Source organism: Mus musculus, chromosome 6 (assembly GCF_000001635.26).
Source record: "Mus musculus strain C57BL/6J chromosome 6, GRCm38.p6 C57BL/6J".
Classification (NCBI taxonomy): domain Eukaryota; kingdom Metazoa; phylum Chordata; class Mammalia; order Rodentia; family Muridae; genus Mus; species Mus musculus.
In genome coordinates, this window is record NC_000072.6 from 140,665,456 (window position 1) to 140,678,728 (window position 13,273).

The window sequence follows — 13,273 nt, forward strand, 5'->3', positions numbered from 1 at the left end:
GTGTTTGTATGTATGTGTGTATATATTCATTCTATATTTTGGAGGCTAGAGAGATAGTTTAGTAGCTAAGAGCACCTGTAGTTCTTGCAGAAGACCCAGGTTCAATTCCCACCACCCACTTGGTGGCTCACAGCCATCTGTAATTCCAGATTTAGGGGCTCTGGTATCCTCTTCTGGTCTCTGTGGGCACTGCATGAACCTAATGCAGAGGAACACATGCAGGCAACATAGCCATATACATAAAGTTGAAATCTAGATTCTGCATATGAGAAAACAAGATGTTTCCTCTTTCTTCTTTCAGTCTTCTCTAACACACACACACACACACACACACACACACGTTGGAGTTGGGGCTGCAGGAATCAGAATTTCAATCTTGAGAACCTTAAGTTAAACCAGGGGCCTCCCACCTGCTGCCCAGGGGAAAGCAGGCATGGGGGTGTGGGAAAGAGAGGTTGCACATGGATGTTAGTGCTCAGTCCTCCTCTCGGGGAGCAAGGGACGAACTTTGAGGGAATCTGGTGAGTTTCCCTGGGGGCCGACAAGGACCCTGGAAGGGAAGGTGAAGCTGAAGTTTCTAGATCACTCTTCACCCTTCAAGGCCCCAGTGATGCGTCATGCAGTCCGACCAGCCACACTCGTAGATGCCAACCCCTTGCATAGCTGCCAGCTTGTGTTTCAAGACCCATCAGCTCCTCTGTGGGAGACGCTGAGGATTCAGATACCATTCACCCTGAGGCAAGCAGTGTTTCCCACCCTTGCAAAGATCCATTCCTTCTTGTTAATTGATTGGCATAGCACATTTCCACACAGGTGAATCCATCTGTGGTCGCTCCTCATGCAGCCTAAGAGCCCTCAGGTTTTCCGCGAACAGTGTGGGCATGAATGTTAAAGGCAAAGAAAGAGCTCTGGGCCATACCCACACTCACAGCCTGATGCTGGGAGGCCAGAGCTGGAGCCAGCCTCTCCGGTGAGCCTGTTTTCCGAGTCTGGCGAACTGAACACATGAGAATTCGTAAATGTGAATCAAGGGTGCCGAAGAGGATGGGAAAGCAAGATAGGATGGGAACGGAGTAGCAAGAGCATGTTAGGGGACTTGCATGGACGTCTGGGGTATTCCAAGAATGCTGTGGGCTAACGGGATTGTGGGAACTCCACTGGGAAGCTGCTGACTATTTCTGTGGGAAAGTGTGTTCCTGACTTTCAACTCTGGATGTCTGGGACGTGTCTCCACTGTCACCATTCCCGAGGGATTCACAGGAATTCTGCTCTTTGATGTCAAAGATGGGGGCTGCAGTCAGGCTCCGTACAGTAAGAACACATGGTGGATGTGAGCGTTGGTTGAGTTTTATCCCCGCGGAGAAGGGAAGTTTTCTAGCAATAAGAGTGGCATCTCTAGTGCCAGAATCCTAGTTATATGTATCCTATGGAAAGACAAGAAGCTTGGAAGCTGTTGGAATGGAGCCCAGAGCTCAGGACCGGGGGAAACAGCCAGAGTTCTGTTGCCTGTATGCGAGGCTTGGTTTCTTCCCGTACTGGCTAGGAATCTGTACGGCTGACAGTATCCCGACAGTATCTCCACTCCTGGACTATCTTCAAAGCCTATCCGGCAACAAGTGTGACATTGATGCAGTGTCTCATTTCCCTTTTCACTCTGGAGACAAGGGAAATTGGCTCTGTGCCTGGGCAGACCCTGAGAAGCTTTGCAAGCGGGCAAATCTCAGTGTGACCAGCACCTGGCAGGCTCTGCCTTTGCTTCCAGAGAGTGTTATTTCTCGGTGGTTTAATTGGTTAGAACCAGAAACCAAATATCTTACCTATCATTCATAGATTTAGTTTACAAAAACAAAAACAAACAAACAAAAAAACCCAATAAGACAAAAAACCAAACCAAACCAAACAAAACCTCCTGAAAAATAGCAACAGTGACTAAGCTTTTCCCAATACCACTGCCTGTATACAGTGACTTACATGCACTGAGAGCTGCATGTGATGTGTTTCATAAGTGTGTCTGGTGATATCACAGTGATGAAGTTGCCTGATGATGCGTTTCTCAGCACGCACCACCATGATCGAGTGACTCAATGCTGTATGAATTCACATGCACACAGAAATGGAAGGGTTAGGCGTTACAGAAAGAAGCTGAGTGGCTAGCCCCTCCCCTATTCTGTCTTTAGAAATGTAATTTGCTAGGGGCTGGGCTCAAAGGTAGAGCACTGGCTAGAACAGTACTGAGGCTGACTCTATCTTTGAATGGCGCTGTATACACGCCCGCATGCTTAGACAGCCTTCCTAGCTGAGGTGCTCTGTTCTCAGCACCTGTCTCATGGCCTGCACTGTGCATTTTACATTCAGGGGTGTGAGCACATGGGAGCCATCTGTGGGAACCATGTCAGAGGACTTCTACAGAAACTGAAGGTAGACCAGAGGCCTTTCCAATCGTGAGCTATACCATGGACTCGGGCACTTACCAGTAACAGAAAAGGACATTTGGGGGCTGGAGAGATGGCTCAGCAGTTGGAAGCACTGACTGCTCTTCCAGAGGACTCAGGTTCAATTCCTAACACCCACATGGCAGCTCACAGCTGTCTGTAACTCCTTCACACAGATTTACATGCTGGGAAAGCATGAATGCACATACAACAAGTTATGTTTTTTTAAAGGAAGTTATGACATTAAATGGAGGGGTAAATTCGTTCCATCTTGGGAAGTATGGACCATGATTTTGTTTCAAAGGACATGTTGGCCTCTAGTCAGGGTTGAGACTGCTGCTCAGCACCAGGTGGGTTTTTTCGGGTTTGTTTTGTTTTTTAATGGACTAGAATAGGTAAGATCTCACTGTTCTGGCTCTTCTGACTGGAGGAGGAGAATATGGACTGTAACTGTGTAGCTGCTTCAGGCCTTTAGTTGAAGACCAGCTTTGGGTTATATGAGCCACTGTCCCAAGGGGAGGGAATGAAAAAGATTTACAGAACTAAGGCTGTTGGCCATGATTGTTTAGGACTGAATTTTGGTGAGGAATGATCAAGATGACTTTGTACCCCCTCCTCCATCCCTCCTTTCCACCCCCTCCCTCTCTCTTCAAACACATAGACCACACTAGCTTTAACCTCACGGAGACCCACCCACCTGCCTTTGTCTCCCCAGAGCTGGGATTAAAGGTTAACTGGCCTAATTTTACCCCTTTGCTCTAAGAATTAATAATGGGCTGAGGTGGTAAACCCACCATTTGGGAGGCAGAGGCAGAAGCAGGTGGGTCTCTGAATTCAAGGCCAGCTTAGGCTATTAAGATTCTCACTCAAACATAAAAATAAATAAATAAGTAAATAAATAAATGAATGGATCACGAGAGCATCATACAGGAGGGTAAACTCAGCATACCCCCTGCCAGCAGGATGTAGCAGCAATGCTACAGTTTATCTTTGTTTTTATTTATTTACATGTATTTACATTTATTTATTTTGAGACAAGGTCTTGCTATGTAGATCTGGTGGTTCTGGTACTCATAGTGTATGCCCCCCCCCCAACTCCCCACCATTGGCCTTGAACTTGTAACTCAGTTCTCCTGAGTTCTGGGCGTATGTCCACCTCCCAACTCTTCTCTTTCCACGTTTTTCCTCTTCTCTGCCCCACACTTCCCATGAGTGAGGAATCTCTGACTCAAAAATGTGAAGATGTAAAAAAAAAAGTCTTATCTTTATTTGTGTATGTATGTGCACACATTAATGTAGATCCATACAGAGACCAAAAAGGACGTCTGATCCTATGGAGATGAGTTACAGATGGTTGTGAGTTTCCTAATGTGGGTGCTGGGAACTGAACTCAGGCCCTCTATAAGAACAGTGCAGGCCCTTAACCACAAAGCTGTCTCTCCAGCCCTGGGACTTGAGGTGAGGATGTTTGCCTCCTGTGTTTCCAGAAAAGAATCGCAGGGTTATAATCTGGTAGCCAACACCACCTTCCGAGTTTATATATATAGTTTTGGACTCATACCCTGTGAGTCACCCTCCCATCCAAAAACAGAACAACGAATGTGGTAGTTGTTGTAGTTGTCAGCGCTTAAGCACTGAGGACTTTGACAGAAAAAACCTGTATGTTCTGCCGTTATTAAAAGTAGAGGTTCTGTGAACATGAGCTTTCCACTTTTGCACGAGAATAAACAGTTCTATTTGGAAACATGTGACTGCCCAGGTTCTCACAGCATCTGTACACGTCACCCCCCCCCCCATTTTGTTTGTTTATACGACCCAGTTGATGTTTACAGGTGTCTTAGAGCAGTGTCCTCCCAGCGTGACAGCAGTCACCATCAGAACAGCTATGGCTACTTATATTGGGTCCGAGGACTGGTAACGCCCCTTCACCACAGTGGGGAGCATCCTTGGAGCCTCACCTGAGATTCCCCGGCGCTCCCTCCTTCATCAACTCCTGGCCTATTGTTTACAATTCTACCCTAATTGTAGGTGGTCGTGGGAGGTGCTAGAGTGTGAGCAGAAGGTTAGAGGAAGGGGCGTGTGGGGCTGAGGTTATCCCAGTGTAGCTGTATTGTCACCATGCTCCTGTAAGGAGCCCTCTCCTCTGAAAGGAGCCCTCTCCTCTGAAAGGAGCCCTTTCCTCTGTAAGGAGCCCTCTCCTCTGTAAGGAGCCCTCCCTCTGTAAGGAGCCCTCCCTCCGTAAGGAGCCCTCCCTCTGTAAGGAGCTCTCCCTCCGTAAGGAGCCCTCCCTCCGTAAGGAGCCCTCCCTCCGTAAGGAGCCCTCCCTCCGTAAGGAGCCCTCCCTCCGTAAGGAGCCCTCCCTCCGTAAGGAGCCCTCCCTCCGTAAGGAGCCCTCCCTCCGTAAGGAGCCCTCCCTCCGTAAGGAGCCCTCCCTCTGTAAGGAGCTCTCCCTCTGTAAGGAGCCCTCCCTCTGTAAGGAGCCCTCCCTCTGTAAGGAGCCCTCCCTCCGTAAGGAGCCCTCCCTCCGTAAGGAGCTCTTTGTAAGTAATCCCGGTAAACTCATTGGCGCCCCAAGTTGGACTTTATGGAACTGAACTTTGGTTTGTCATTGGTTCCTATGAGGATGGGGAGGATGTTTGTTTGCTCATACCAAACCCTGCCCCTCAGGGACAGAATTCTGGAGACAGCAGGCATTTAAAGTGTCAACTCTTGAGCTTTGGGCTGGCCGGAGACCAGTTCTTCAGCCTCATGTAGAGACCAGGTGACTCTTAGGAACATTTTGGGATTATCTGGAAAGAAGTTTCTCCCAAAACCCTCACTGGGTCGCCCCAGGACTGCTGATATGCTGGATCTCCACTCACCAAACCATTTTTATTTTCTGGAGAGTTTTCCTTTATCTTTGTAGCTTTGACTGAAAAAAAACACCTTGGGAATTAATAAGGCTTACCTTAGGTGTGTCTGTGAGGGCCTGTCCTACTGTGGGGGCCACCTTCCTATGGACTGGGGTGTTACTGGGGTCCTAGGCTGAGTAGAAAGGAAAAACGCAGAAGGTCAGTGGGGGAAAAACACAGGTCAGTGGGATGCTGAAGCCCTTTTCTTTCCTGACTCACTCAGATGCTCTGTTAGGAAGGACCCTCATATACAGGTGGCCACGCCTTCCTCTGATCCCTTCTACCCATGAGCCCAACGTGATGAACACAGACCTCTTCCAAAGGAAATCCATCTCCTTTCCACCAAAATTTATCTTTTTCCTGGGTTGTCTTTGTTGTTGTTTCAATACCTCTTTCCCCCCTCCCTCTCTCCCCTTCTGGGGTGTGTGTGTGAGTGTATGTGCATGTATGTATGTATGTATGTATGTATGTATGTATGTATGCATGTGAGTGTGTGTATGTATGTGTGTAGGTGTGTGTGTGTGCATGTATGTATGTGTGTATGAGTGTGTGCATGTATGTGTGTATATGTATGTATGTGTGTAGGTGTGTGTGAGTGTGTGTGCATGTATGTGTGTGTGTATGAGTGTGTGTGCATGTATGTATGTCTGTGTGAGTGGGTGTATATGTATGTATGTGTGTAGGTGTGTGTTTGTGAGTGTGTGTGCATGTATGTGTGTGTATGAGTGTGTGTGTATGTATATATGTATGTGTATGTGCATGTATGTATGTATGTGTGTAGGTGTGTGTGCATGTATGTATGTGTGTGTATGAGTGTGTGTATATATGTATGTGTGTGTATGTATGTATGTATGTATGTATGTGTGTGTATGTGTGTGTGCATGTATGTATGTGTATGTGAGTAGGGGTGTGTGTGTGTGTGTGTATGTGTGTATGTCAGAGGATAAGATGTGGGAGTCATGTTTCCCTTTCCTACTGTTTGTGCCCTGAGGCTCCAACTCAGGCTGTCAGAGTTGTCAGCAAGTTCCCTTAAACTGCAGAGTCACCCCCTGCCTCGGTCTTTCTATCTCTGGAAAGGGCATTTCCAGCCACCAAAGCCCAGCTTTCAGTCACTTTCTCCAGCTTGTTTGGCCTCAGTCCTAATCTGAGTCTTGTCAGTTTTGTTGTTCAGGGTCTCTGGGCACCAGAAGCAGAACCCAGGTCCTCTGCAGGAGCTGTAAGTGCTGGTGACCACCCAGCCATCTCTTCCGCCCCAGCTAAAGGTGACTTGATGCCATCTCCTCTCAGTGCTGTTGGCTACTCCCTTCATCAGCCTGGATCATGTCTCTGCCAGTTGCTGAGATAACCCCTTGTTCATGTCCCAGCTCTTACTTTACCCCTCTGCTGATCAGAGGATGATTTCTAAAATTCTCACAAGTGATGAGCTCACCTACCAACGTGATATCCTTGAGTGGATGAAGATCCAATGAATCCATGATCAGCCTGGTGTGGAAACGGGAAGCCTTGTTCAGCGCATATCAGTGATTGACAGAAGACGTGGCGGAGTGAAGGCTGACTGCTCCTGCGAATATGTTTGAAATTACTGGACTCTCTCGTTTGTGCAAGGGTTCAAGGGTGACCTGGGGAGGCAGGGGGGAAAGATTGATCTCCATGCTCAGGATAGAGAGCATGGGATGAAAGGAGACTGGAATGAGAAGAGAGAAGAACAAAATTAGAATCATAACTTTTGTTTCTAATGAGTTGGCAAGCAAGAGAGGTTTTTCTCACTAACGAAAAGGAAATGATTTTCTATAAATCCCAGCAGTGTCTATAACCATCTCCTAAAAAGATGTGAAGAAAGGGACCCTCACAGACACCACGCAGGAGGAGGGAAATCTAAAACAGGGCATGGAGTTAGGTTTCCTTTTGAAGTTGGCCAGAGGAGCAAAGGAACTCAGCAAAAAGTGTGATTCATTCATCTCACACACACACACACACACACACACACACACACACGTCTGTCTGTTTCTCACCACTACCTTTTTTTTTTTTTTTTTTTAATGAACTTGGCATGGCTGTTTCTGACATCTGCACAAGTATTTCAAGATAAGTATGTTGAATGTCCGTGCAGACCCAGGCTGGGCTGATGAGCGGTTCATTGCGTAAAGGTGCTTGCAGCCAAGCCCGGGGTCCTGTGTTCGATGGTGGGACACAAGAACCAACTCCTGCAAGTCATACTCTGATCATGGCACCTGCATGCTTACACACACATGCACACATATACACACACTCTCTCTCTCTCTCACACACACACACACACACATACACTCTCTCACACACACACACACACACACATACTCTCTCTCTCTCTCTCTCTCTCTCACACACACACACACACACACACACACACACACACACACACACACACACACACAGACAGACACAGAATAGTTTTTTTTTTCCTTAAGGAAAAACCTCTCAAGGCCCAGCATGAGGTCAGTCTGTGTCCTAAATGGTTAAATCTGGTTTGTTCTGTATCAGAATCCAAGAGAGTTAAAGGTACAGTATGAAGGTTGACAGCAGATTAAAGCCAGTGGTGTCACGCTCTCACTCTGTCAGCCACAAAGACAGATGGACTAGTTAAGAATCTAAGCAAATGAGGCAAAGTCCCATTTCCTGGGCTGGGCGGTCTACCTGCTCGGGAACAGAGGATTTATGGGAAGATGGTATAAATCTATTAAAACACATCTGGCTCCATTTGAGACATAAGCATTCGAAGCTGATGGCAATGGAAGAGCCAGAAAATAACCATCATGAAACAGTGATTTCGTTGCGATGTAGCTGAAAATACTGCCATCAAAAGCTTACTCAACAATGCCCTGAGTTACATACGCTATAAAAAGAAAAAAAAAAACAGGAAAGGCATTTTACAGTAAATAATATATTAGGGTTGATAGAGGAGGCCTGGGGGAGCCAGATGAAAAGGAACAGTTGAACCCCCGTTTACACACGGACTGTGGAAAGTTCTGGTGGTGTCCGAGGGCTATGGGATCGAGTGTGCTTTTGTGCAGCATTGCCTGAGCTAGCTAGCAGGAAGGAAGGGATTTGTCTAATTCGTTTCCTCAGAGCAAAGAGTTTTTTGACAGTTATCTCCCCAAGAGGGTGGTGTCTCTCTAAGCCATTAAAAGCCTTGCAGGAATGCAGTGGCATACAAATAGGCCAGGTTGCATCCTTAGATTGCTAGGTAGGGTTTGGTTGTGTCAGGAGACTGTGACTTTTCAAATTCTATACTCTTCTGTTGTCCCCTTTCCTCTCCCCTCCTCTCATCTCTCACACTCCCCTTTCTTCCTTTTTGGCTTTCTGTCCCAAGATCTCACCATGTAGTCCAGGCTTCAAACTACAATGATCTGCTTGCCTCGGCCTCCTACACCCGGGGATTGAACAAGCATGGCAGCAACATACCTGGGCCAAAAATCTAAACTGTCATCGGCAAAGTAATCTGGGTCACTTCCCAGTGCTGATGTGACTGTTAAATATGTCCATACTCGGGAAAGTGGTTGATAAGTCCTCAGACCCCGCCCATATTCAGTCAGCTCATTCAAGCATGAACTCGGTGCTTGGGTTTTTGTTTCTAAGATCTTCAGATTTAACCTGAGACACAATCCTATCCCCTGGAGAAATCACAGCCTATGGGAGTGGCAGATTGACCATAGGCTACAGGCATGGTCCCTCAGTGTAACAGAGGATCCAGACTGGGAGAGGCTCCAGGGTTTCTCTGACTGAAAAGCTCTGGATTTCCAGGATCAAGGGTTGACATGATCAATGGCCTGGGACACGTGGCAGGGTTTGCCCAGCAAGTTCAAGGCTCTGGCTCAATCCCCTGCACTGTAGAAATCATATCACATGGTGAAGCAACCGTGTCATAGTTCCTATGAATGTTGGCTATTCCGTTCAGAACATTGATGTGGTTGTCAAATTTAGCCCTGCAATTAAGTGACACAGAACTGTTCTTAGGAATTGAATGCAAAGTGGCTACAGATTCATAGGTGTGTGTGTGTGTGTGTGTGTGTGTGTGTGTGTGTGTGTGTGTGTGTGTGTGTGTGGTGTGTTTATGTGACTGTGTGTGTGGTACCTGTGAGTGTGTGAGAGTGTAAGTATGTGTGTATGTGTGTGAGTGTATGTGTGTGGTATGTGTGTGTGAGTGTGAGTATGTGTACAGTGTGTGTGAGTGTATGTGTGTGTGAGTATATGTGTATATGTCCGTGTGTGAGTGTGTGTGTGTATGGTGTCTGTGTGGTGTGGATGTGTGTATGTGTGTGTGTGATGTGTATGTGTGAGTGTATGGTATGTGTTTGTGAGAAGTGTATGTGTGTGTGGTTTGTGTGTGAATGTGAGTGTATGTGGTGTTGTGTGAGTGTATGTATGTGGTATGTGTTTATGAGTATGAGTGTATGTGTGTGTGGTCTGTGTGTGACTGTATGTGTGCAGTGTGTGTATGTATGAGTTTGAGTGTGTGTGTGGTTTCTGTGTGTGAGTGTGAGTGTCTGTGTGGTGTGAGTGTGTGTTTGTGGTATGTATGTACGTACATGTGAGTGTATGTGTGAGTGGTCTGTGTATAATTGTGCGTGTGCAGTGTGTGTCTAGTAGAAGGCATGGAACACTCCAAGCACTGAGCTGCCTTTGTGTACTGTAGAGATATTTAAATTTTTATTAGCATTTTTTTACATTTATTTTTTACTTTATGTGTATGAATGTGTTCCCTGCACACAACAATGTGTGCCTGTTGGATCCCCTGGAACTGGGGTTATAGATGGTTGTGAGTGTCCATGTTGTGTGCTGGCACGGGAACATGAATCCTTTACATAAGAGCACTAAGTGTTTTCTAAATGCTGAGCCATATCTTCAGCCTCACCAAAGAGATTTTTAAATAAATAAATAAATAAATAAATAAATAAATAAATAAATAAATAAATAAATAAATAAATTTCCAAGTGTGACTTCTGCAGAGACCAATCAGGCAAAATTATCCTTCTGTGTGTATCTGTTCAGGGGTCAGGGCACAATATCAGATCAGAGCAGAATCATCTCATATTGCAGGGACCACGGTATCATGTACTGGCTGATCAATAAGCATGGCGAGCTGCCATTAGTAGTATTTGTAATCAGAGACAGCATTAAAAACAAAACAGTATGGACTAGAGAGATGGCTCAGTGGTTAAGAGCACTGACGGCCCTTTCAGAGGTCCTGAGTTCAGTTCCCAGCAACCACATGGTGGCTCACACCCATCTGTAATGAGAGCCGATGCCCTCTTCTGGTGTGTCTGAAGACAGCTGCAGTGTACTCATATAAATAAAGTAAATCTTAAAGAAACAAAACAGTATGGGCCATGTATGCATGTGCAGCTTAGGGCAAGTGTTTGTTTAGGCTTGTAAACTTGCAGGTGACACATGGCAGAAGCTAAAGAGAATTCTTATCAGCCTTGTCCCTGAGTGTGAACAGATGCTATAGAGCTGGGAGCAGGTGTTGAAGCTGCTGCTGGGGAGGTCACAGGAGATGGTGAGCCACGCCCGATGCTGGCTGTGACTGGGGGGGCATCACTCCAGCTAGGGTCACTCTAAGGAGAGGAAGCCACAGCCAGCCTGGGAGGTCTTCTAGGACCTCTGTAAAGCAAGGAAGGTTCTATCCTTTCTTCAGTCTTCCTTCATCGCTTCCCCCATCGGGTCCCTGATCCACCAGCTCCAGGGAGTGGTGGAGATGCAGACTGCCCATAGCATCCTAGGGCCGGAGGTTCAGGTCTGGTGCAGTAAGAGAAGAAAAAGTGCAAAGCTGGACCAAACTAGGGACAGCACAAAGCTCTTTGTTCTTTTATTTTTCAATCTTCTGTTGGAGACGAGGTTTCTCTATTCGTCCCAAGCTGATCTTAAACACACCACACAGTCATCCATGGCCTTGTGTTTCTTGTCCCCCTGCCTCTGTGTCCCAAGTGTTGGCATTAAAGCTATGAACACTAAAAATGGTCTTTGGGGGCTGAGTTTTGTGTCCCAAGCTTTTAATGTTAGCGTTTGGGAGGCAGCAGCACACAGATTTGTGTGAATTCAAGGCCAGCCTGTTCTATGTAGTGAATTGCAGGGCAGCCAGGAGTACACAGTGAGAACTTGTCTCAAAAACAAAACAAAAACCTCAAAAACCAGAAAACAAAAGCAAAGTCAAAACCCGTTTTACTCATTTATTTAGTGTCCCTATGTATTTGTGAGCACGAGGTTGCCATAGGGCATAGAAGTCAGGGGGCAACTTGTTGGGGTTGGTTCTCTGTGTGGGTCTTGGGGATAGAACTCAGATCATCCAGCCATCACTTGGCCACTAAGGGGTTTATCTCGATGGCTCAGGAATGAAGAATGGCTCCTTTCCCTCCCCTCCCGTCCCCTCCCCTCCCCTTTCCTTCCATTTTCTGGGCTTTTATTAGTCAAATGCAGAGGTCTGGTTCATTTAGTTCCTTGACCGCCAAAGCAGCAGGCAGGCGAGGACTGCTTCAGCCTCTCTGCCTTTTCTCTCTCTGTGGCAAGCAGGATGTAGGTGCCTGCTGCAGTGAACCTTGGACCTCACATTATCTTTGTTCTTCCTGATCTTGACAGATTTGACATCCTCAATTTCCCAAGGTGATGAGTGCTTCTTCATCTGGAACCTCACAGCCATGAGAACGGAAAGGGGACGACTTATTTTAACCGGTTACAGCGTAAACACACATCTCCACAGGTGTCTCCTGGCTGCTATTGCCCTAAGGTCTTGGGTTACCTCACCTGTTCCATCGTGTGGTTTCCTAGTAACCCAGAAATTTATCTAAGTGAGACTCTCAGGATAGACTTAATTTCACTGCAACTGCAGGCTTTGTGTGTGTTATGTGCCCTGTGTGTTATGTGCTCTGTGGCATACTCTCTGCCCTCCTTGTAGGTGGAAGTGGAGGAGACAAACAGGTGTGGAGAAGTCCCTTCGGGTTGGCCACAGTAGTATAGTATAGTAGTAGTATAGCATGCCTGACCCCTGCTGAAGTGAGGGGAGACTGAATTCACGTGTAACCCAGGCTATACAATGAGACCTTTCCTCAACGGACAGACAGACAAAGCCCCGTTGACTAGGAGAGCCAGTCTAAGGCATGGCTTTAACCGGTTTCGCAGCAAGAATGATATGGAGGCATCTGGAAGATTGACACCCCCCCCCCCCGCCTCCCGACAGAGGAACAGAAAAGGCTAAGAGGGAGCTATAATCTGTGAGAGGCTGCTGCCAAGGAAAATATCTGAAACCCAAATAAAAAGAAAAATCCCAAACCGAGAGATGGGTTGCACACCAAAGGGTCGAGCAGCAGTGGACCGGAAACTTCCTTCCACACCAAATTCCTGTGATCCTTGCGCTGTTCATCTTGGGGTGGAAGGAGCAGCGAGCCAAATGCTTGGAGGAGTTGGGTTGAAATTTAACTGGCGAACACAGAAAGGCTTCTCTCTCAGAAAAAGTTACAGAACAAAATAATGATTGTGTAGTAGTAGATCTTGTGCTTAGAGACCATAGGCCCCCTGGCCAAATGCATTTCTAGCAGCCTTGCGTGTAAGGAGAGAGAATGGCCAGCCTGGACTACATGGTAAGATTTTTATCAGAAAAAAAAAAAGAAGTAGAAAATGGGAATCTAAGCAATGAAATTAAATTGTTCCAACGGAAAAGCTGATGCTCTGTGGAAACTGTGTTTTTACTGCGATACAGCACACTGAGCCAATGCTGCAGCTTTGACCACTGTAGAAAGATTTTCAAGACACTAAATGGGGAAAGCAAGCTAAAACAGTGTACATTATACAAATCAATATGCGTAAAGCTGAGAGGCCTCAGATCTGTGGAGACCCAGCAACTCTGAAACAGTGGCGAATGGAGGCAGTAACCAGGCAAGTCTTGGGACAGCATTACCTCTGAGGGTAAAGGAAGTGGGA

The 13,273-nt window shown here is 46.7% G+C and overlaps 1 protein-coding gene across 1 annotated transcript in view; it reads left to right on the forward strand.

Annotated features, from left to right (window-relative positions):
* Aebp2 (AE binding protein 2) overlaps positions 1–13,017 on the forward strand; it is a 56,019-nt gene extending 43,002 nt beyond the window's left edge. The window contains exon 9 of the mRNA NM_009637.4: positions 11,936–13,017. Coding sequence (NP_033767.2) covers positions 11,936–11,963 — 28 coding nt within the window. The 3' untranslated portion in view covers positions 11,964–13,017. The remainder of the gene's footprint in view (positions 1–11,935) is intronic.
* The last annotated feature ends 256 nt before the right edge of the window (positions 13,018–13,273 follow it).